General features: G+C 39.9%; 4 protein-coding genes across 6 annotated transcripts; 2 read left to right on the plus strand and 2 right to left on the minus strand.

The window, feature by feature from the left end:
• Window positions 1-656: 656 nt before the first annotated feature.
• Window positions 657-7011, minus strand: LOC107227385 (nuclear factor NF-kappa-B p105 subunit). 2 transcript variants are annotated; one of them, XM_015668510.2, is made up of 19 exons: window positions 6920-7010; window positions 6594-6738; window positions 5670-5816; window positions 5436-5581; window positions 5156-5319; window positions 4919-5060; window positions 4657-4798; window positions 4474-4578; window positions 4217-4328; window positions 3860-3984; window positions 3581-3769; window positions 3381-3454; window positions 3069-3308; window positions 2875-2998; window positions 2548-2792; window positions 2298-2453; window positions 2039-2140; window positions 1717-1953; window positions 657-1624 (listed from the first exon to the last, which is right to left on the minus strand). In XM_015668510.2, the coding sequence occupies exons 2-19, from the start codon at window positions 6670-6672 to the stop codon at window positions 1505-1507; spliced, it is 2649 nt and encodes an 882-aa protein (XP_015523996.2). In that variant the 5' UTR covers window positions 6673-6738; window positions 6920-7010; the 3' UTR covers window positions 657-1504. The 2 variants fall into 2 exon arrangements, with proteins under 2 accessions (XP_015523996.2, XP_015523997.2); XM_015668511.2 differs by lacking the exon at window positions 6594-6738 and having other exon boundaries at window positions 6920-7011.
• A 573-nt stretch (window positions 7012-7584) lies between these two features.
• LOC107227356 (protein BCL9 homolog) lies at window positions 7585-14726 on the plus strand. The gene is made up of 9 exons (XM_046744503.1): window positions 7585-8302; window positions 9417-9744; window positions 9831-10057; window positions 10142-10397; window positions 10523-10869; window positions 10942-11398; window positions 11540-11702; window positions 11780-13045; window positions 14460-14726. The coding sequence occupies exons 1-8, from the start codon at window positions 8294-8296 to the stop codon at window positions 12651-12653; spliced, it is 2661 nt and encodes an 886-aa protein (XP_046600459.1). The 5' UTR covers window positions 7585-8293; the 3' UTR covers window positions 12654-13045; window positions 14460-14726.
• Window positions 13094-16292, minus strand: LOC107227394 (lambda-crystallin homolog). Its single transcript, XM_015668522.2, has 6 exons — window positions 15830-16292; window positions 14887-15074; window positions 14577-14785; window positions 14090-14247; window positions 13743-13885; window positions 13094-13681 (listed from the first exon to the last, which is right to left on the minus strand). The coding sequence occupies exons 1-6, from the start codon at window positions 15865-15867 to the stop codon at window positions 13452-13454; spliced, it is 966 nt and encodes a 321-aa protein (XP_015524008.1). The 5' UTR covers window positions 15868-16292; the 3' UTR covers window positions 13094-13451.
• Window positions 15038-21937, plus strand: LOC107227354 (platelet binding protein GspB-like). 2 transcript variants are annotated; one of them, XM_046744491.1, is made up of 7 exons: window positions 15038-15466; window positions 18070-18312; window positions 18390-18776; window positions 18836-19282; window positions 19359-20891; window positions 21084-21305; window positions 21375-21937. In XM_046744491.1, the coding sequence occupies exons 1-7, from the start codon at window positions 15334-15336 to the stop codon at window positions 21509-21511; spliced, it is 3102 nt and encodes a 1033-aa protein (XP_046600447.1). In that variant the 5' UTR covers window positions 15038-15333; the 3' UTR covers window positions 21512-21937. The 2 variants fall into 2 exon arrangements, with proteins under 2 accessions (XP_046600447.1, XP_015523957.2); XM_015668471.2 differs by having other exon boundaries at window positions 15064-15466; window positions 21081-21305.
• Window positions 21938-22282: the final 345 nt, after the last annotated feature.

The raw sequence follows: 22282 nt of genomic DNA on the forward strand, positions 1-22282 counted from the left end.
AAATGAAAGTAAGAAATCACTTTTGCATAGGATTTTTGAAATCAAGAATAGGATACCATCACTCTAAATGAGACTACAAACACGAGTTCAAGAAAAAAACCAGACGCGATCGAATTTTTTTGAGTATTTTTCCCGGTTTCAGTGAGTGAAAATCCGTAAGAAACAATATAAAAAACCTGTGCAGTTTTTAGTTGCAGACCAGTGATATTAGTACTTATCATGAGATGAAGCCGAAGAAGATGAAAATGTTCCTTGATTCCAGTAAAATATAAAGTATCACAGTGTCTTCGCATAGCTAAGTAATAATCTGTTTTTGTCTTGTTAGTATCAATGACTCGTCAACTTTAATGCCTACAAGATGCGAAATACAGTATTTTACAAGTACCAATTTCTGAAGCGATGTGAATTCTTTAATTGCATTACGAATGGATAAGGTAATCGTACCCCAAATTATTCGCAATCTGAGGTCAACCGTCGATAATACGCGCTTGACGTAATTTATATTATCGGCCAAAAGACGTTGGTTCGCCGATAATTTACTCTTATTGAAACTTATTTTACTTCAGCTTCGAAGAAGGGTCCAACCAGATCTCTTTCAAAAGGATGTATAGAGATAGGGAAGTCATATTCAACAACGGGTCTGATTAGACAAAATGTAAAATAAAATTCTGTATTTTCAATATCGTAACGTAGATGTACAATATTTTCTTAGAATATCCGTGATACATTGTTCATGAAATTGAACATTGGTATTATCATTAAATAAACTTCGGGACAAAACTTGGTCGAGTAATCGTAAATATATCCGCCAATTTTTTTTCTCGAAAAATACAAATCATTATATGATTACATTGGAATACTGCCTGCCAATTGTAAGATCATTTGATAGTAACGGCGGTTTAACGTTTTCTGTACATCAATCATAGATAAGATTCATGCATTTCTTACATAATTAGAATGGTATACGTAATTTCGAACGTTGGTGTATGATTCAAAATGATAAAATACTTACATGCTATATTAAATGGCAGGTTTATATATTTTGAAGTTAAATGCAAATTCTTCTGACCATCTTTTTTCAGATATGTAATAATAATAAGAGAGTTATAATAATGTTGATATACGTTGACAGTAAAATTATACACAAACAGCTATTTTATGTAGTAAAATAATAATTTATCAGCTAAAAGAAACATCGATTGGTTCAGAATTATAAAAACTATGACTTGGAAAAATGTTCAAAGTTCAATCTATAGTCCTCACTCTGGCATATATAAATTTTACATTCTTATTAAATTAAAATATCCTGTTTCTGTACTTACAAATGCGAAACCTCAGTGTATACTCAATATTACCGGTATTTTGTAATCAATTAATCAGCTATTTACATTAATCACGCGAAATTATAGCAAACGTAATCTGGGATATGCTTTTATTATTACCTTATTAAGTTTTTGGAGTAATTAGCTGATTTTAAAATAGCTATATGTTGCTGATGTTAAATTCATTTTGTACTTGATGTATTCCGTCGCAAAATCATCTCATCGATTATATCAACAGCTTTAGTTTCATTTAATTCAACCAATAACGTTCGTAATTTTTTGATCGAAACTTCAGCTTGTATCTAAAAAAATAATACAAGATACAGCTTATTAAATTTTTGCATATAATTCGTATGACAAAACCAACGATAAATAAAGTCATCGAAGTACTTACGTCTAAGTAGTTTAATAACATCCGCGATGGACTGACGGGGCCTGAAGTTTCGAGCGAAGACTGCAGAAAATCATATCCCAAAGATGTGACGATTTTTTCCCATGCCTTCGATTCGTCGAGTATGGGAACTAGAAGAGTCATAGCTTTTTCGTCCAGCAAAGTACCGTCACTTTCCTCGGGTACGTCCTCGATTTCTTGTTTTATTATCGTATTAGTCGCAGAAAGCAATTGTAAAATCTGTAATTATTTCCGTGGCATTGAGACCTTAGTGCGTAGCCATACACGTACAAAAGCGTACGATTTTTCAAGGAACCCAATTTACCTCAGGTTTGTTTGATGCGAGGTCAAACGACGTTTGACCACTTTCCTGGGCATCTTCATCATCGGATATCGCTTCATCTTTTATAGTTGTTGTTTGCAACTCCTATGAATTTAATAACAGGACGAAATGAAATTTTTTTGTTTTAATTATCAGTACAATTATCTACGAGTCTTCGCGGCAGTCGAAGGAACAGGATAATCTCTTTGATCTTAACAGCTTTGTTGATCGCAAAAGATTTCTAGAAAATAAAAAAACTCACTTTCGACGAATCGCGATTATTATTAGGTATCGAGGGATTCGCCCCGTGATTCAACAGAAGCTTGCAGAGCTCCTCAGCTCGTTCGCCGGTGTTGACGACAGCACTGTGCAGCGCGGTGTTTCCACTGAAATTCCGCTTATTTACGTCGATTGTCGTCTGTGGAGAATTGACATACAAAGTGCTCAGAAAAAGTATAAAATAGAGTTTCAACGATTATTTTGATTTCACAATATAAATTAACACTACCTACCTTTTCTAACAGGAATTCAACGATTTCTTTGTGGCCACCTTCGACGGCGATGTGGAGTGCTGTACGCCCGTAAGACATATCGGTACTGTTAACATCAACGCCAGCTTTGACAAGAGACTTGACAGCGTGTAGCGATCCGGCTTCAGCAGCCAGATGAAGAGCGGTCCAGCCAGTATCATCTCGTGTTTCGACGCTTATACTTCCTCCTTCTAATAGTGCGTCCACACAGTGACCCGCCTCTGGGACTGTTTGGGACACAAATAATCGATTAGTATGCAAACAATTAGTTTATTCGTTGGGAATAAATTATTTCATCAATTCACGCACTTTTGACCGCCTTGTGAAGCGGTGAAAAACCGTGATCATCGCACGCGCTTGCATCCGCCCCAATCAAGAGCAGAGCCTTTGTTACTGCAGGTTGGTTTTGTTCTACGGCGTAATGTAAGCATGTCTAAAATATAGAGCAATATTAGTGAATTGAAAATATTACATTTCCGCGGGTTAATCGTAATAAAACTTACACGGCCAGAACTTGTTTGAGAGTCGACAATTTGCTTGAAATCCGGGTACTTTGCAAGTAACATTAGAATATATTTAACTAAATTCATTTGTCCGTGTCTTAGCGCGGAATGGAGAGGAGAATCTCCATAGACTGTGCGCTCTTTGAGCAACGCTAGTATGCGTTCCTTTCCATTTGGATCATTTTTCTGAAGTATAATTCGAATTTGTTTTACAATATTCTCCGCAAACGAAGCCGTTTCCTGAAAACATGTAAACATTATACAATTGTTTCTTCTTTGTCATTTTGATACGACTAATTAAATGTTGCTTACTTTTTTTTTCAAAGGCCCATCTAATCTCAGTTCTTCATTATCATTTACTTCCTTTGGCAGTAAATTGATGTACTCTGGGGATAAACAAAGATTTACACATTTTGTATATAACTCATCATCTATTCACCGTCTATACTGATGGAAAAATTTTTGAAACATGCGAGCATAACAAACACGTGTCTCGGTGTTTAAGTGCTCACCTTCTAAGTCCAGATTTTCAGAGTATTCCCGAAACTCGTTTGATGTACAATGCTCACTCAACAATTTGTTGATTTCACTTGAATTATTTACGTTGAAAATGGATGTGCCTTCATCCGATTGCATGAGATTGATTGCGATAGGAGTTTGTAATTCAGTACTTTCGCAAGACATGCGCGGTCTCTTTCTACCTGTTCATAAATCAGGACATGTCAATGTTTTTGAATGAGAATTGGAAGCGAATATATTTGATGATAGTACATGTTGCAAATACGCCTTACCGATGCGGTTATTGGGTTTATAAGTGAACTGTAATGGATCGCTAGACTCTCCGTCAGTCGGTCTGCATAACTTTATAAAAACCTCTTTTGGTTCAGTTATATCTTTGTCTTTATACGGTGGCGTTCTGAAACACAAGTGATATATTTACAAAACGAATATAAACCGACCCTTAATTCTCTGACAGCAGTTCAGGGTGTTTTTTACTGTTACCCGTACATAAGACAGGTCCGCATATAAGACGAGGACAATTTTGGTGGGTGCTGTCAATGATTAAAAAAAACCTCGGCTTATATTTGGGACAATACGATAATATTCTGTCAATTTTTAATTTATAGTAATTGAATGTTCAAACTGACCGAAACACTATCGCGTATTGATGATGAACATCTAACTCTGTGAAGTGGCCTAAAGCGCTCCAAATTTCTACATTGTTTTCATCCATTTCAAAGAATTTGATTACGATGTTTTCTGTAACATAAGAATGAGAATCTGAATACATATGGGACAATAATATTAATTCGATTAATCTTTCAACAGAGAACTTAATTCACTTCCAATTCAATATTATCTTTATTAAAACTACAATACGAGTTGTATAAACAACGATACTCACTTTTTCCCACTTTTTCTACCAGCATGAAAACTTCCTCGTTACCATCACAAGATCCTGCAGTTTTGTCGATTCTACATATCTTGAGCTCTCCCGTAAGGGCACTTTCTGTAATAAAAAGAACAAAAAATGGCAATAAAAAAATTCTGGTACCCAAATGATAGATGAATGGTCACTTCTACTCACTGAGATTATTAATCGGGTTCGAATACACTGGTTCTGTGATGGGACAAAGTACGCCATTGGCATTTGGGGTAAATGCTTGAAAGCATAATGCGACACTGTTCAGACTCATCCATTTTTGAGCAGCTTCTGCTTCCATTTTAATCTTTAACAGAAATTTTGCGTTCAAAGTTGAGTAAGCTAATTGAACGAAATAATTTGATATGCATAATAACATTGTATAATGTACTGGCAATGTATTATTATACAATATTTAATTTATTACCGTTGCTTCATCGCGGATGGTCAACGATGTGACATTAACATTTTTGCGTTTTGCTTCTTCTAAAGCCGTAATTCTTTTCTTTTTAACAAGCTCATCTTTTATGTGCTTTTTAGCAGTGTGGATGATCCCCATTCCGTGGAACCTAGATACAAGCTTAAGTTTTATGAATACATACTCCAACAATAATGAAGATAAATATTGTTGTCTTATGAATAAAAAATTAGACTGTTCACTTACGAGACTGTAAAACCTTGTTCGGGTGAAACCTTTTGCTCGTGCGGATCATCTTCGTCTGAATTTCCAACACGGCGTACCAGACGATGAGCATGTGGTCCCCTACGATCTGGATCTGCTGTTACAAGCGTACAGCGAATGACGGCGCTGCCTGGATAATTTTTCAGCTGGAACACCAGTGAAATAGTTATAATTATTTTATGACTAAACGAAGATAGCAAAAACGATGAATTGGAATATTTCAACAGGCAGATTCAATGAAACTCTGTTATTTTGTTTATACCTCAACAGTAGGTGCTTGCTTCTTGCGGCTGTTTGAGCTGTTGGCGCCAGCAAGACTCCCGTGGGTTCCCATCATCTCTGATTTGTATCGGAACCGAAACTTGTCTACTGGTTGTTCAATAATTTTTATATACCGGTCTTCCAACACTGCGAAGGTACAAGTACCGTAATATCATCACATTTGAATAAAACATTATGAAATTAATTTATTGAATAACCAAAAAGATGTACATACTCGTGCCAGTTACATTACTCAGTGTATAGTATGACATTGTGTGGTTTGGCGATTGTGATATCGACATCGGTGACGGAGTGCTGCTGGTCATTTGTGAATCCAGTGAGCTGTTGCTCGGACTCAACAGGCTGAGATTATTCATCATAACTGCACAAAGACATGTCAAATAATTCCACAATTTCTCCATTAAGATATTATTCGACTTGTTACAAGTGAACAGGCCATTTCTTTCGAATTGTCATAAACAAATCAGTTAGTGTAAACTTGTATACACGATATATTGAAATATCAGCGTTGCACTGATTGCTAAGGGAGATCGAAGTACACTTTGTCTATTCAGTTCAGATGTACGGCAACTGGTAAAATTAAAAGGTATCATAGGTAATTGTGGTTTTATAATATTGAACTACCGGAATCATGGATCTCGGTATATGTTATTGCGACACCTCTTATTACTGAAATAATGAATCACAGCTCTGTGCCTAAATCAAATAAAGAAACTGTACAATTTGTATTCTGATAAATTCCACGTTGGTAACCCAGAAACTATTTAGAGTTTGTTAGCATGATTATATACACCAGTGCGCGAATGAATATGTCGTACGTATTTCGGTAGTCAAAAAGTGGTTTATGTGTACATGGGAAGTTACAAGTGCATAATTTTATCATTAGTGCAAATCGAACTGAAGTCATCTCCGTTCTAAATTTCTGCAGTATATCACAGCAGAAATATTTAAGTAACACAATATGTACCATTGACTGAAAACATAGCGGAGGTTTCAGCATCAATTTGAACAAACGGAAGCGAAATTGGAGAAATGATATGAATAAAGAGAATGAAATTAGGAAATGGTTGAAAGATTGTACCCAGTAGCATCCTGGAAATATGATACACAATCTCAAAAAGAAATTTCGTCTAATTACCATCAGGAAACGGATAAATCTGATCCTCCTGTTGATTATAGTTCTGGAAGACGTCCAAGTTTTCGTAAACTTGCGGCATGTTTATTTGGTACTGTTTTTCTTTTTGGTTAATCGTAATTGCTACGCGAACGCGGCGCCGATTGCACTATAATCAAAATAAACTGCGTCGTTTATACCTTAGTTTATACGTGGCACAAAAAAGACGTGAACTATTCTCCACGCGCATAAGCGCAACGTAGAGACGAAACTAGCGCGGTGATTATTTTTAAGGAGAGAAACAAGGACCGTTTCGATTTCAACTTTACAGACCTGGATGTGTTACTCACCGTTTATCAACTAACTAATACTTTTCGCATACGTCAACGACATAACCTTGATGGATGCACTCCGGGTTCTTCCCCGAGGATACGGTCCAATCAGCTCCAATCATTCCTCCCCGCCCTGGTCACGTGGTCCGGTCAACGATTTCCGAGAAGGATGGGGGAATTCCCCCGTCCTTGTTGTTCACGCAGCCAGGCGCGCGCACGTGACGCGTGTTCAAACTTAGTCGCGGAGCGTGCGAAAAATTATACATTGAATAAGATATGTAAACGAGGTTAAAGCATAAATTGATGAATTGTTTCACTATACTGCTATTTGCATGCTTATTAATCCAGCTGTATTTATATATCAACAAGTAATAATATGTATATATGGTTTGCAGTAGGCCAGCACAGGTTTCCAATTGATGAGTAATTTTATTACACGAATGAAACGTCGCTAACGAAATTGAATGATTACGATATTAACTAGATTTGTATGCCGTTGACGTTGAAAAGAATTTAATTTCAAAACCGAAAAGCAGGCAACCCGCATCCCTTACCAAGAGTGACCACTAATTAGTGGTGTAGATGTCAAACATCATACAACGTCGGTTTATGTACAATAGATTTTTTACAATTTCGTTTTCATCATAATTTATTTGAATTTATTGCGTATCAGTTGAACTTCAGAAGAGATTTCATACCCAATGCGCACGATAATCCTGATGGGCCACTAGGCGCCAAAAATAATGAGCTGTAATGATATTTCACAGACTTGAGCATGTCGATTGATATGAATTTTCTGTACGGTTCTGCGAGGAATTCATTCCCAGCATTTTCAGCCGTGTAGAAATTGATTATTGGAAGTAGGAGGAAAGAAAAATACATGCTAAAGTGTCAGAAACCGTTGCGTTCGATTTTGGATAGAAAATTTGTTTGCAACCGACTTTTAGTAAGGGTGCCTCATTACTGTGATTCCTACAATCAGTCGGTTCGACTAGCCCTAATGAGAGGATTATATATTACCCTATTGGCCAAATTTGAGGTTTCCAGTTTATCCCCTCCCTGGGACTCCGCCAATGACAAGATGCTGGGCTAACCCAGGTCTAAAATCAGATGCGTATGTACTTGTTGAGTAGTCGGTACCCGAGAGCCGAGGTTGCCAGTTTTTGTGTCAACAGTTATGGCGACGATTGTGTCCCCGATCGTGTGAAAATAAACTTACCGCTCAATTTTGGGGCTTTATTTCTTTTGCAATAATCATTGTATCTCTCTTGTACGTCTTTTGACATGATCGGCGAATGATAATTGTATATTTTTAATAATTCGCTACGTATGAACAAAATCACCCACACGCATCTCTAGATAATTACTATAAAAACACCCCCCGGTCGAAAAATGTCAAAGGTACTTTATCCTTGTAATCACATGTTTACAAACAGATACAACATACTGTGTGAATTTAATTTCCATACTGTTTCAAAGGTGACACACTTGTTGGTGGAATAAACCTGTATCATACATTGCTATTCTTGAAATTCATTCTGAGCATAATTCGTCAACCAATTTCTCAAGGATTACTGAGTTTAATCAATCATGTAGATGTAATGAGATTCTTAAATTAATTGTGAACAAGGCAAAAATTATAAAGATTGATAAAGAACCATCCCTATCAGTGCAAAATAAGATGTAGAATCATTGTTATTAGTACTTCCATATTATTGCCATGTGTATAAACCAATTCGTGTACAAAGTATTCAAAATCTGTTTCTGCTGGAAAAATAACTGTACATTATGCAACAAGGGAATAAAGTCGAACTCGCTTCGCTGAGGCGATAAGCCCACCCGCGCGGATAACCGATTTTTATCCCTGTGTTATTGACTTGAGAAATGGGACTCGATATTTTTCGCAATATTGTCTTTAGAATTCAGATACAGCTATTATTAAATAAAAAAATTAATTGTAAATGCATAAGAGTAGCATATTGATGTAGGTTGGCAAAATCGGGACCAGACCCTAGTGGGGCTGTGTGATCAAACCCTCCCCCAGCTCCTCCACCCCCAACTAAAAAATATACTTTTTAAAAATGAAATAAAAGTTTTAAATTTATGGAAGTACAATAAAAATAATTGCCTGGTATTTATTCTATATTAGCAACATCAACAATTCAGATGATATCAATTGAGATTTCTACAATTGAATTTCGAAACTTTGCTAAAATTTTTGTTTGTTGCATTACAAATTATTACAAATGATGAAAAAATTTAATAAAAGCATTTAGCATAAAACATCATTGTAATTTTACCTTTTATGTCTAAGTGTAATCATTCTAATAGTCTGAAAACTAGAATATTAGTGAAAGTTCACAGTAATACAGAAAGAAATATGTAGTCAAAATAGAAAAAAAAATGGAGAGTAAACTCGAAAATCTGAGATACTTACTATCGGAAGTGCCACTTTTGAAAAAGGGGAAAGTTATCGTTGAGTCAAAAATAAATTAAATTTCCCGCCCATGTTTAGCTTTTCCAGCTTCTAACTGATTCAAAGGTCACGGGGTACGAAAATGAAATCGAAAAAATAATCAACAACTTGGATTGCGAGCAGAAAATAATCTTGAAACAAGAGCCATGTAAAGATTCTTGCACGATGAATAAAAATAGTTCCGGCGGTAACGACATCGAAAACTCTGATGCAGATTCCAAACCTTGCATCAGAGAATTAAGCGGGATTCCTGAAAATTTGAACGGAGATAGAAAAATTAGGGAAAGCACGGAACAAACTAATAATCAAGTAGCGTTGATTACACCAAAACGAGAGAATATTCAATACAGTTGCAGATTCCCCAATGGTAAGTGCCTACTATATCTCATTCGCAATTAGAAAAATCTCTGTTCTACTTCATAATATCGCATCGTTCGATGTTTTCTTTATAAGATCCTGCTGGGGTCTCTATGTGGAAACCGGATGCCAATACGCTCGGAGGATGCAGCGGTGGCAATGATTTTGGTGAAGGGAAATCCCAATTCGTGCGACCACAGAGACAGGTTTTTGTTTTTTCTACGATGATAGCGAATGCAGGTAGCAAAGCTGTTCTGCGAGGCGACTTTCCATCAATCGTAGCTTACTACTCTGCGCAACTACAGCGAAAAATCTCGCTCGAGGTATGATTATGGAGTTATTTCCCAATGCTACGTTATCCGCAGAGTATCGCAAAAGCGTTTCATTCTTCATTTTCTTCCCCACAGAAAGATGAAATCATGAGAAACAGAGCTGGCCATCTTCGTGCTTGGTCTAATAACTTCAATGCTCCTATGTACGATCAAAACAATCAAGAAACCTGCGGCAACAGCTCTACCTACCAAATCCAAGAATTGACAGATCAAAATCCGAATCATTCACCGTGTAGGAACGAACCGTCTGCAAATAATTTTCAAAACTTGAACAGTGAAAATTCGTTTGGTAATACCGAATCATCGATCGACCATACCATCAATAACGTAGGCATGTGTGGTTGGGAGTTTCTATTTGTTATCTATTTGAATATCCAGTACTATCACCGCGTCATGTACTTACAGGATATAAATTCAATCAGTAAATTTAAATCATACAGCTTTTATTTGATCCAGTGAGTTCTCTGCCCAGTCCCTATTCGATCACCGACTTTGTTAACTCAAGTCCTAACTGGCCGCAGCCTTCGTTACGGGGAGTCAAAGCACCCAACGAGGGTTTGATTCTGCGACAACGTAGATATCGAGAAGCACAATTGGCCATACTACGAAGGGTACAAGCTATAATATTTAACAAGTGTAAGAAAGTGACTGATAGACCAGCCCAGGTCTCAGCGCAGAGCACTCAGTCGCAGCCATTCAGACATAGTGACAAAAATTCACCATCCGACAGACCAGTGGATGAGCTTGCGGCCAATACCGAATGGGACGACATTAAAAGTCAGCTTTTCGACTTGGACAATAAGGTAAAATAATATTTAACGTTTTCTCGGATCGAATTAAAACATGTCTGAGCCTAAACTAATAACCCCGTGCAGGTATCGGCTGACAATTCCAGTCCAGTGACATTGAGTGACAGAAGTCTAACTGCCGGTTCAACAGGCCAAGGCCCTTCGCCCCCTCACCATCGACCAAAGAGACCATCGAGCCCGCTTATCGCCTTGCTAGGTTCAACCCCATCGTTCTCCAATAACCGAACCAGCAATTTATCTCTCTCTTCACTTCCCGCCAACTCAGGCGAAAATTCATCAGTTCATAAAAGCAGGCATGTTCACTGTGTTAGGCAAAGATCAGGATTATTGCCACCGGAGAGTCGGATTACTCAAGAGTCCCCGAGTTGCGGCGCTGGCAATGCTCCCCCCAGAATTGACAGATCTTTGAACCACAGTAACTCTGAAACACCGGCGTCTTGCCCTCACCTTTTGGGATTCACTCCTGGTCCACCTTCGATGCAGAAACACCCCATCGACTTAATATCACGTCATTCACCGAGCGGTAAATTTATTCTGAGTTCATTCGCATCGAATATCAGCCATTTGAAATTCTAAATGCCTAACTCTGTCTCTCTCTCTCTCTCTCTTTGTCTTTCTCTCTCTACCTCTCTCTCTCTCTCTCCACCTCCGTTTGGATTCACAGTGGATGACATACTTTGTCAGACTTTAGAAGCGGTCAGTCGGGAACAGCGGGAGCAAGTTGGGACTGCTACGGATACCAAGGACGGGAATCTGATGCCAGTGCCAAGACTCCAACAGGAGTTAACTGAGACAATCACTAGATCGAAAGATACTAACTCGTCTTCGTAAGTGCATCCAGATTGCATCAGAGCGATATAAGTTTGAAATGAGGTGATCATTGAATAATTTATTCCTATTCCAGCAACACCGGCCAAATTAGAAAACTGCCAGACGTCGGTAGCAATCAATGCTCCGCAAGCGGCATGGGGGTGACGAGTCCTCTGTCGGAGATCAATGATCGTGGATTCGGGGGTCTACTTCCGAACCCTCGGAGTCCTCGTACTCCTCGTACCCCCACTAATAACACGGGGTACTGGGTGTCCGATTTCTCAACTACCATTCAGGCTGGCAGTGGAAAGACATCGAGCAGTCAGAACAGCCCAGCAGCCCCTCACGACAAAGGTCTAATTGACTGCATGGGGCGGCCGAAGAAGTCCTCACCTTCCTCGAACAAAAGGCAGCCAAAAAATCTGAAAACCCCATTGCAGTCTACTCCTCTGGACTCGTCCGGCAGCTGTCGAGACCACGTGCTCATCAGTGAGCAGCACGAGAACCTTCCACTTAACCCGAACAACGTCGATGACTGTCATCTGGGTACTCCGGAGTCCGTAAGTACGGACCATTTCGACCCGATCACATCACTGGCTCAAATGAGCGAGCTACTACCAAAGAGTACACTGATGTCCAACCTGCGCGAGATGTGCTCCGAAAATCCGTTTCGCAAGCCGGTGCGGAAACGCCCGCCGTGCCCCGTGAATCCCAAGAAAAATGCGGACGTCCCACGATCGGAAAGGGAGCACGGGGATTCCACCAAGTCCGCCGACTGCGTGCCAACCGGAAATAATCCGGCTTCTGCAGCCGAACCTGCAGAAAACTCGGAGATTCCCAACATAGCGTCGGCTAAACAGACTATGGAATCCGCCGCGATGCATACGGCCTCAACCTCTAACGGGGAACCACAAGGCGTTATCAGATTAGCGGAGCCCAGTATGCAATTGCCGGCCGCAAATTTATAATATGCCTGGGAACTAGGGCGTCGTCATGGGGATAAGGCCGTCGGGACCTTATCATCCAATAGATCCGAATATGGAGATGGCTAGTGGCGGCTTTCAAGATTACGCCCAGGAGTATCATAATTTTGAACAACAGTTGTACGTCCTTGACAGTACGCCCAGTAACTCCCATCATCCCAACCTTCCACCATGAACAAATTCCGCTACCTTTCCGACAGAATGGTGACCACACTGTTGTTTGGTGGGTAGAATCATTTCTACTCTGTCCAGTGAAATATTAATTTAAAAATCATTCTCCCAACCCCATAAAATGAGGCACTTTTTACGCCGAGAGACACGACGCACAAGAATTTTTGTGCGTGACTTGTACATATTACAGAAAACAAATTTAAACGGTTAGTAAAAATCTTGAATTTGAATTTAAAAAATGGCAAATTTTTTGCGAAAATAATTTTTATTACTCTGTGTACAGGCATATTGTGTGAGGCAGAAACTTATAACTATTATACGTAGGTATATTCTGACACTGAAATCGCGCTGTTATCTGCGAACACAATTGTACTCGTATCTGCAGTCGCTTCCGTTCGAATTAATGTTAGGCCGACGATTCAAAAATAAGTATAAAACGAATTCGTGATGAAAATATATTTTGATATTACGTGAGTCTAATCAAAAATCAGTCGACATGAAATGAATGAAATCCAAGAACAAAATGATAAGTATAAAGTGTGAAAATAATCCTTAAACGCGAAACCATATACTCGCTTTTTGAACGTCACGCGTCAACTGCTGTCAGAAAGTTTATTGACTGTCTTTCCATTTGCTGTCAAGCTCTTTTTTCAGTATCGAAAGCTTGGTCAGAGCATCGTCACGCCACGCTCTTCTGGCTGGCAGTTGATCGATGGGAGTGATTGCATTTAGTTGGTTGGAAATCTTTTCGGCAACTTCACCCTCGAACTTAGGTACGGCTCCCATCGTCATGCTGACGTTGTATATGCTGTTTTTGTAGGTTTCGCAGTATTTCTTCATTCCTAAAACGCGAAGATTTGATTACTACTCATTCCCCTTTGGTCACATCCCTGGTAAACTCACCTTCAGCGTTGAGATGAGCCGTTTCAAAGGCGCCCAAAAACGCGTATCTCATGCCAAGCCCCTCACTCATTACCAAGTCCATATCTTTCACATCCAAAATACCGTCAGCCACCATTCGCCACGCCTCGTTCAGAATCGCGTACCTGCGTTCAAATATGTGTTCATTGGACGCGATTTGTTCATCAAGAGTTTAGATAAGAGTCAGATTTCTTTCGATTTCACAATCAATAAACAGATCAAAGCTTTTGTACAATCGATAAATTACCACTACTTATCTTTGCGGGAAACTCGGAGATATCTTTTATTGCTGGTAAATAGGCACTGCCGTTATAACCATCGATACTCACTGTATTCTATTGAGCGCAAATCCGTCGACTTCACGGCTGAGCAATACGGGTGCCTGACCGATTTCGGTCATGATTGCTCGTGTTGCAACTGCTATTTCGGGACGGGTCCATGGAGATGGTACGATCTCCACGAGAGGCACATAGTATGGTGGGTTAACCTGAAATAAGCGCGTTTAATTAACGTTTTGCATGTCGTTCTATATTTTCCAGGTTACGCTGGCGTATCTTGTACAGTGCACTCAACCAATCGTTGAGATTAAATTGTAAACATCCACCATCTTCTCGCGTTGATTCAACATAGTTGATAAACCAATATTACGTCACTTGACAATTTATTCTTCGCCACGTTATCATTCTTGTTTGATTGCAGCAATTACAGAGTTTTATTCCGCCTTCTCTGCCCACGAGCCTAGGTCATCGGTTCACTGATAATTCGACAAGATAATCTACGTTGTTGAAATATTAATAAAGCAAGAGAAATGCTTACGGGATGAGAAACAATGACCTGATCCCGATGTTTCATCTTTTCGGAGAATAGTGAGGGACGAAAAGTGGACGTCGAGGATGAGAGAATGGTCTTGTCGTCAAGGATCTTGTCTAGATCAGTGTAGAGCTTGATCTTCCAGTCCAGCTTCTCGGGAATGCATTCCTGGACAAATTTGGCGCCCTTGACGGTATCTTCAAGGCTAGTCGAACCTGGTTGAAAAAATTGAGTTTGTTGTTAAATACCTTCCGGAGATTGCTGAACTGGCACGTAATTGGAAAACCCTCGAATTCCGTTTTCGCATGACACTGACCTTTAATGGCTTTGAACTGACCATCAGCGTCCACACTTCCACGCAAGAGGCCATTACTCTGGAGAGTGTTGAGTTGCTGACGAATGTCTTTCAGAGCATTCGTTATTTGTTCCTGGACAATATCGTAGATGGTGACTTGGTAGCCAACACTAGCGAATAGCATTGCCCAACTGCGTCCAATCAGGCCGCTGTAACGAAATCGAAATTGATAGAATTTTAATACAAGAACATATTATGGTCCTGTTTATTCAGCTGCCGGGTATTTGAATTCATGGTCAGCAGATCTTTCTTACAATCAACGTCTGAGAAGGTTTGTTTGGTAATTATTATTATCAGTCTGGGCGATGGAAAGGGTCCCCCGAGCTGAGATGTAAAATTGAAAAATCTGCATCATCACCGACATGACTGACGAGGAACCACTTTCCTGTATTGAACTGGGTGACCCAGATGAGCCATCGTTCGGAGAGTTTCTCAGTAGCGGTTAGGTACCGGTTCTCATATCACTTGACAGCCAAGTCGCATGCCGAAGCCGGACTTCGAGTCGTCGGAAAACAGTTCAGAACGGAATGGTGTAACGATTGTTAGTATATCCATAGCCGTAGGCAAGTGATTTGAGAATCCCAAACCTGCCGGTTATTTTATATTATTTCCCTTTTCATACACCGAATTAGAGGTGGCTTTAGGCGTGGTTTAAAGCAAATGTCAAGTGAATGGCTAATAAGTAAAAGAGTAATAAGTAAAAAATTATATTACGTAACGCGATTCCGACTTCCCATTTCACACGACTTATAGCACAATGTCGACTGCTATCAGTGTCACGCGTCACACCGACAATCCTCAGGTACAATACGTATTAACACGAGACGCGGTTCCGAGTCACTTGTCAAGCTGAGACGTAGCAAATGAAGGATATAGTTCCGTCACTATAATTAAATGCACCTACCTTCCGATGATTCCAATCTTTTCATTTTTCGAAGCCATGTTTCTTAGGAGACGGAGGAAAGAGGCTTCTCGTATAATCACTTGGAGGATTAGTCAGTATCGTCGACGAACTAAATGCGCGAAATTCACGACGCGACTGGCGTCGCGACACCGCGAATCTGTATATATATACACGGTGATGTATTGAAGCGGCTGTAGAGCCCGCTTCCTCCACTTCTACGCAGTGTTTTATACACCGCACGGCATATGAAAGAACGAAACTCGACGCAACTGATTAAAGCATTTAAATATTTTTCATTTATTTGTTTCTTATTCATTTATCATCTATTGGGTTTGTTTCCTCACACCGGTTCCACTGCTACACCATCGATGAAAAGAAGCCTCTCAAAATTAAAATGTTTGACGGTTTCAGCACGGATCGTTTTGGTTTCGCGTTGCATAAACTTTGCTTATAAAACTTGGGCTTGATTGGAGACGTTGATTTCTTATCTAAAATGTGTTCTAAATTAGCAAAATACGTAAGAGCTTCTTATGAAATATCACAATTTTACGATTGTAAATTAAGAATATTCAAGTATATACATGTATCGCGCAAGGTCTGCCAGGTTATCATGAGACTCAATGTGCTTTTTAACTTAAAATCTAACATTCTCGATTGTCGATAACTCAACGCGAATCACAGATGGAAATATTATTTATCACAGGCTGCTTCGCGCCAGTATAACGTTGAAGCCGGACAAGCCGGCTCGACGAAACTTTCACTCTCAATATTAACAGATGTTATCCCACTCAGTAGTTAACTTGACAAAGTCTTTTTTTACGAAAGAATGAGATTTTCGTGCCGCATCACTCGTTTCAGAAATTTTAGCTTTTCCAGAGAGTATACATTTTTTGGATTACGCGTTACGGTAAAAAACGTGATCATACAGCACAACTAGCTCTCTAATTTTTAATATTAGGTCAGGTTTAAAATTCGAAAGCATGTTAACAAGTTCACACAGCTGCGCTTAGACATCTCCTGTAGTATATCTGCTGTTGTTGTGGAGGATTGTTTTTTCAATACACTTGATATGGAAACACTCTTGATAATGTCTTACATAATATTCTCGCCTCGCCCAGTTCGGGTTACTTCCACATCGAGCGATTGCCGACCAAACAACAAGATTACTACAGCGTATATATATTAATTATACATATTCGAATCAACGGCTCAGAAAAAAATTGACCTTGAGAAATCAAAGCGATATCACAAATTCCGAGATAGATATACTTGCGTCAAATAATTGAAAGCGAAAGGTAAGGGAACAGAGTAGAGGCTGAACGACCAGTCGCACGTCAATTATTCATCTCAAACTATTGTTTTATAAACAAACTTTATTTTATCGTATGAGATTACGTTTCCGTTCATCTCGATTCGTGGACATTCAATGATTTTTATACGTCCATGTTTAACGCGAAATGGTACACCGTGGAAATTTGAATTCATTCACGTCAGTTAAACACGGTCGAGGGAATTAACCGTAAACGTATGCTGCGGAACGATCATGTTGAACTGCCGATGGCTTCTATGCCTTGTGGTCGTACTCGGTATGAACATAATATTTCCCAGTTAGATAAAACCAATCTTTTGCAAATTTTGAAAGCTCTGTAAATCAAGTCATAATATCGTCGAATTGAATTTCGTTCGATCATTTGCTACTTCGGGTCCTGTTATCCCCAATCGCGGAATTTCATTAATTAGCCGAACATACCTGATTTTGTCAACATACTGTTTTGTCAATGATCTTTGATGACTAAGCTTATCACTGGTGAAATGGACGAAAGTGTTATAAGTATACATTGCTAGGATCAAAATGAGCTCAGAGGGCAATTAATATGACAATTTAACTGCAGATCACAATCAGAGTATTTGCTAATCCCCGCAAGCTGTGGCAATCGTGAAAAAAACTGATTTCTGTGATTTCTGAAATTGTGAATTAAAAAAATCAATCCACAGTTCGGTTGGATGTTGTTATGGAAACTCTGTATATTATGATAATTGCCGCCTGACTGATAATATGTTGTAATTACGTTGTTGACGAGATAGTGTAAGCGAGATTTTATACTTACTCGTTCAACCTCCCAGCAATGATGATATTGAAAGAATTTTAATTAGGTAAAATATTCATTCAAACAATTGTTATGATCTTGAATATTCGAAAAATTCAACCCAACAACTGCGATTTCCTGCATCCGATTTAGGGCTATCAGCGCGTCGAACATCTTCGATGAATGACCAGCCAGCTCACGGCAAAAACTATTCCCAAAAGTCGAGGGAAAATGACACGATCGCCTTACTGAATCCGGATTCAGACAGCAAAAGAAGACCAGCTGATGATTATGCCGAAGAAGAAAATCAGGATCAGGTGCGGCCTGCGACTCCAAGTGTTGCTACTTTTGACCTAGCAGCAAACTTAACGAGCCTAAACGGAAGTGTCACCCTCGGTGAATACGAGTTTATTTATTCATCAATTCATCGGAACAATAACGTAGTGCAGATTTTAATAACTTTTCGGTTTCAGTATCCAACGCCGGGAAGTCGGGTTCTCCCCACGATCAGTCGCACTCAAAGCGACACTCGCGGCGTTCGAAATTGTACCGAAGAGAAGGCAAAGTGAAGTCGCGTGGGAGTTTGGCGAAGAAAAATGCTGCAAGTCCGAGTCTAATACCCTTTGGCATGGAAAGGTCCGACAGTCTGGATCAGGATCCTCCCCGCGGTCGAAAACGCAACAGTGGATTGGCCAAACTCTTGGACTCCACCTCAAAAACGTCCAACGCCACGTCTGAGCCAAATCCTGTCGCTGCGAGCCGCAATGATTCAATTCCGTCCAATTTTCTTTCTACAGGTGAAAGCAAAGTTCTTCTGGATAGATTATCGGACGAGTCGTCCAAACTGGCTAAAGGATCAGGTACGTCAACCAATTTTCATGAATGTGGTTGAATACCATGCATTAACACGCCGCTTTAGGTTCGACTGAAAATTGGCTCAACTTCTCCTCGTCGTCATCGTCGTCAGCGGGGTCCACAATTAACGAAACCGCGTCATCTATCGAACTGATGACGTTCGGATTCGAAAGCGCTGAAGAATTTCGCAGATCTGCCTTGATAAATTCAAGTCACGTAGCGCCTTCATCAATTGCAGCGATTCATTCGTCTTTCACAACGGCAAGATTAGCGACTCTAGTCTCGGATCGATCTGCCGACATGTCGGAATCCACCTCTGCTCGCCCATCCACTGTAGAGATGATCAATAGAAGTCAATCGATGCAGAGAACTGCAAAACGACGTGACGTAGACGATAATAGTTTCGAATTCAGTGTTCACTCTGAGGACAGTCGAGACGTACCCCTTAACATCAAAGAGTTATTTACCTCGGCGAGAACGCCTGGCGATAACACAACGAAGGATCATTCAGGTAAAATATTCGTGTTCTTAACTTCTAATCTATTTAGTAAAATGACCAACTCAACATTTCTATTTTGTGTTTTCAGTGATTTTAACATCAATAGGAAGTGATTCGTCTTCGTTGGAAAACTCCTATAATACGAGTTTGAGAATTTCGGCAGTTCGTAATGGGTCAGATACCGATACCATAGCGGAAAGTACAAAGAATTCGAGTCACGACGAACCTGAATTCAACGTATATTCACGGAGCTCAGTGAATGACAGTTTGAATCGACTGACCCTCTTGAAGGTAGCCGATACTCTGAAACACATCGATTGTCAAAAAGCTCGGCGTTCGTATACTCACAGTAATTCCACATTCTCTGAAATTTCGGACGACGCCTCGCCAAAACTCCAAATCGAGTCCGTCAAGGTTTTAAGGTCTTCGTCAAAAGGTAAACTGCATTCGCTGAAACTTAACGACAGTGAGTTTGAAGTAGCTGAGGATTCCTCCGCATCACCGGGCCGGATGTCGATCGATGATAAAGATGGACCACTGAAATTAACGATGCCTTTGAGCATTGATACAATGGCCAAGGCTGGCACGAGCGGTAAGTCAGCAGAAGAAACCGTGGAAGTTCCACGACAGTCGAAAAAGTTAGCAACGACTTTTGGCGATCCTTCTCTGACGGAGACTGTATCCAAAAAGAGAAACGTTGATCACGGACCCCTTCGAGAGGTTCTCGATGTCGACCAGCATCTTGCATCGAGATGCAACCCAGGTTCTTCGACTGAACGGTCGGAAAACGTCCAGAGAGTGGACAGCGAAAATCGGGTTGATCAACAACGCACTGACGCTGTGACGCTCTCAGTTTCTGAAAGCAGCATTTCCAATCTGGAACATTGTTTGATGCGGTCCTCTTCGTCAGCGATGCCCCGTGATTTTATTAACGATCCTGAACGCCGCCTCGAGGCTCTTGTCGCGTCAATTATTCCTGATAATCCCGAAGAGAGAGAAGCAGACGCGACGTTCACGATGAACAGAAATCATGATGAAGATACTCAGGCTGGCCGACTGGGCTATTCGTCTCCTGAACCCCGGGGTCCTCAGAGTTTACATAACTCGGACGTGATCGTTTTGGAAACTTTCGAGCCAGTAGTTAGCGAGTTGGTGACTCCTCTTGAAGAAGTTGCCGATGTTGACGGTTCTCCGGGGTTCACTGGCCTCGAAGAACACTGCAACTCGTCTTTATTTAATGTTTTTATACCGTCTGTAAATTCCCGTGAAATTGTCGCCAGGTCAATACAAAATCTTCCTAACTCGCTGGTCCTGAAGATTAATGAGCCAATGGTGAGAATTGAAATGCAGAATATTACGACGGAGGACAGTCTCTACATCATGGAAGGCTTTGGCTTGTTCAAAAACAGTCCTGAAGATGTTTCCGAACTCGAGGAAGAGCTCGATCGACGGAAGGGCGCCCCCTTTGACTATGCCGAAACGGAAGGGTACCTGGTATATTCACCCCCCGGTGATCATGCCCCAGGACTGAAAGTCATAGATGAGATCGAGTTCAAAGCTGAATTACCAGCCAAGCCAGAATCACTGGTTGCCGATGTCCTGTGGAATCGAAATTTCGGCGGTAATACATAATATGCTTATCTGGTGATTCATACTTGAAATACGATACGCAAATTTGACAATTCGATTGCAAAATGTTTTGATGATACTTAAATTCCATAGACTTACTCTATCTTATGATCTAATCACGATATTTAGGGTACTATTCAATACGTTAATTAAGTTGACATGGCATTTTTACTTTTCTCAGAAGAAATGGACGATCTGTCGTGGTTGGACGATGAAACTGGAAATGCAATTTGGAAATCCATACAAAGTAAGGATGCTCAGCAGAAAAGTTTACTTAACCCGAGTGAATATCCTGCAACGCTAAGTGATGTCAAGGAAGTTCAATCTCCTGTCAAGAGTCTTTTAATCCGAGAACATATAACCGAAAAAAGTACACACCATCTGTACATACTGCCAACAATTTATGGTTAGTATAAAAAAGAAGCGTGAAAAATATCAATTTGAAATATGACCCCGATAAATTGTATGACTGCAGTTTTAATCGGAATGTGTGTCGTCATCGTGGGATGCAGCATTTGGTACAGCAAGAAACGTGTGAAGAGACGGTCCAACTTACCCAAACTCAAGTACTTCGTTCAGCAGCGGCAGGAAACTACGGAGGCCATTGTATGAGATAAACCTTACAATACTCGAGCATACGATTTTTTTATTCATGGATTGTAGCGTGATGCAAATGGAGTTTTTTTACCAATGAAATATATGATATTGTACAGGAAGTATAGAGTGATACTGGTAATTGTAATGCAGCTGTAGTTCGCGGAGTTTTCAAAATTTGTCCCAAATCAGATTAGTATATTCATATTCTCTGGACGGAACGTGACAACATAGTGCATAGAAAGAGATTCAAATCACCAAATCTGCGAAATGAAGAAGATGCAAATTTATACATGGCAGTTCAAGCCATTGATTGCTGTGACATGGAACTATGCATGCAATTTATTATCAACGCAAAATAACGTTGACAACCGCTTCAGCTTGACTTGGTCCTAGCATTCGTTGTGAAATAATCATAATATAGATAGCTTCTGAATGCATTAATTTGAGTATTTTCAGAATCTGTACATTATGATAAAATAAAAATGATTATAATAGGAATCAAAAGTTGACCTTCCTTGTATTCCAACCCGAAACTTCTCGTCTCGAAATAGATTACAATGAAGTTTCCTAAACTAATTAAACCTTCAGGACTGCGAGAGACATCAAGAAGAGCAAGGGACCAGCAGCAGGAAAGTTACGGTGCAAATCTTTCATTTTTGCGCTGTAACTCATGATCCGTTAATCGCGGTGTATGAGGACTGCGCCCAATCGATTTCTCTCGCAAAATTACGTCGGAATAGTGCCAGAAAGAATTTATTCCTGCACTTTTCAAAATCGCGAAAATTT

Source organism: Neodiprion lecontei, chromosome 1 (assembly GCF_021901455.1).
Source record: "Neodiprion lecontei isolate iyNeoLeco1 chromosome 1, iyNeoLeco1.1, whole genome shotgun sequence".
Classification (NCBI taxonomy): Eukaryota; Metazoa; Arthropoda; class Insecta; order Hymenoptera; family Diprionidae; genus Neodiprion; species Neodiprion lecontei.

Bases quoted from the DNA above. Each gene is read 5' to 3' on its own strand.
- LOC107227385 (XM_015668510.2), bottom strand. From the start codon at position 6,672: ATGCCGCAAGTTTACGAAAACTTGGACGTCTTCCAGAACTATAATCAA. The intron at 3,985-4,216 runs GTCAGTTTGAAC...CTTGTGTTTCAG, and splicing joins CAATACGCGATAGTGTTTCG to AACGCCACCGTATAAAGACA. The intron at 3,455-3,580 runs GTGAGCACTTAA...GTTTATCCCCAG, and splicing joins TGAAAATCTGGACTTAGAAG to AGTACATCAATTTACTGCCA.
- LOC107227356 (XM_046744503.1), top strand. The intron at 10,398-10,522 runs GCATGTGTGGTT...TATTTGATCCAG, and splicing joins CCATACCATCAATAACGTAG to TGAGTTCTCTGCCCAGTCCC. The intron at 11,703-11,779 runs GTAAGTGCATCC...TTCCTATTCCAG, and splicing joins AAAGATACTAACTCGTCTTC to CAACACCGGCCAAATTAGAA.
- LOC107227354 (XM_015668471.2), top strand. From the start codon at position 15,334: ATGAGCCATCGTTCGGAGAGTTTCTCAGTAGCGGTTAGGTACCGGTTC. The intron at 18,313-18,389 runs GTGAATACGAGT...TTTCGGTTTCAG, and splicing joins AAACGGAAGTGTCACCCTCG to TATCCAACGCCGGGAAGTCG. The intron at 19,283-19,358 runs GTAAAATATTCG...TTGTGTTTTCAG, and splicing joins CACAACGAAGGATCATTCAG to TGATTTTAACATCAATAGGA.
- LOC107227394 (XM_015668522.2), bottom strand. From the start codon at position 15,867: ATGGCTTCGAAAAATGAAAAGATTGGAATCATCGGAAG. The intron at 14,786-14,886 runs GTCAGTGTCATG...TTTTTCAACCAG, and splicing joins TCAGTTCAAAGCCATTAAAG to GTTCGACTAGCCTTGAAGAT. The intron at 14,248-14,576 runs GTAAGCATTTCT...CGCTTATTTCAG, and splicing joins AGGTCATTGTTTCTCATCCC to GTTAACCCACCATACTATGT.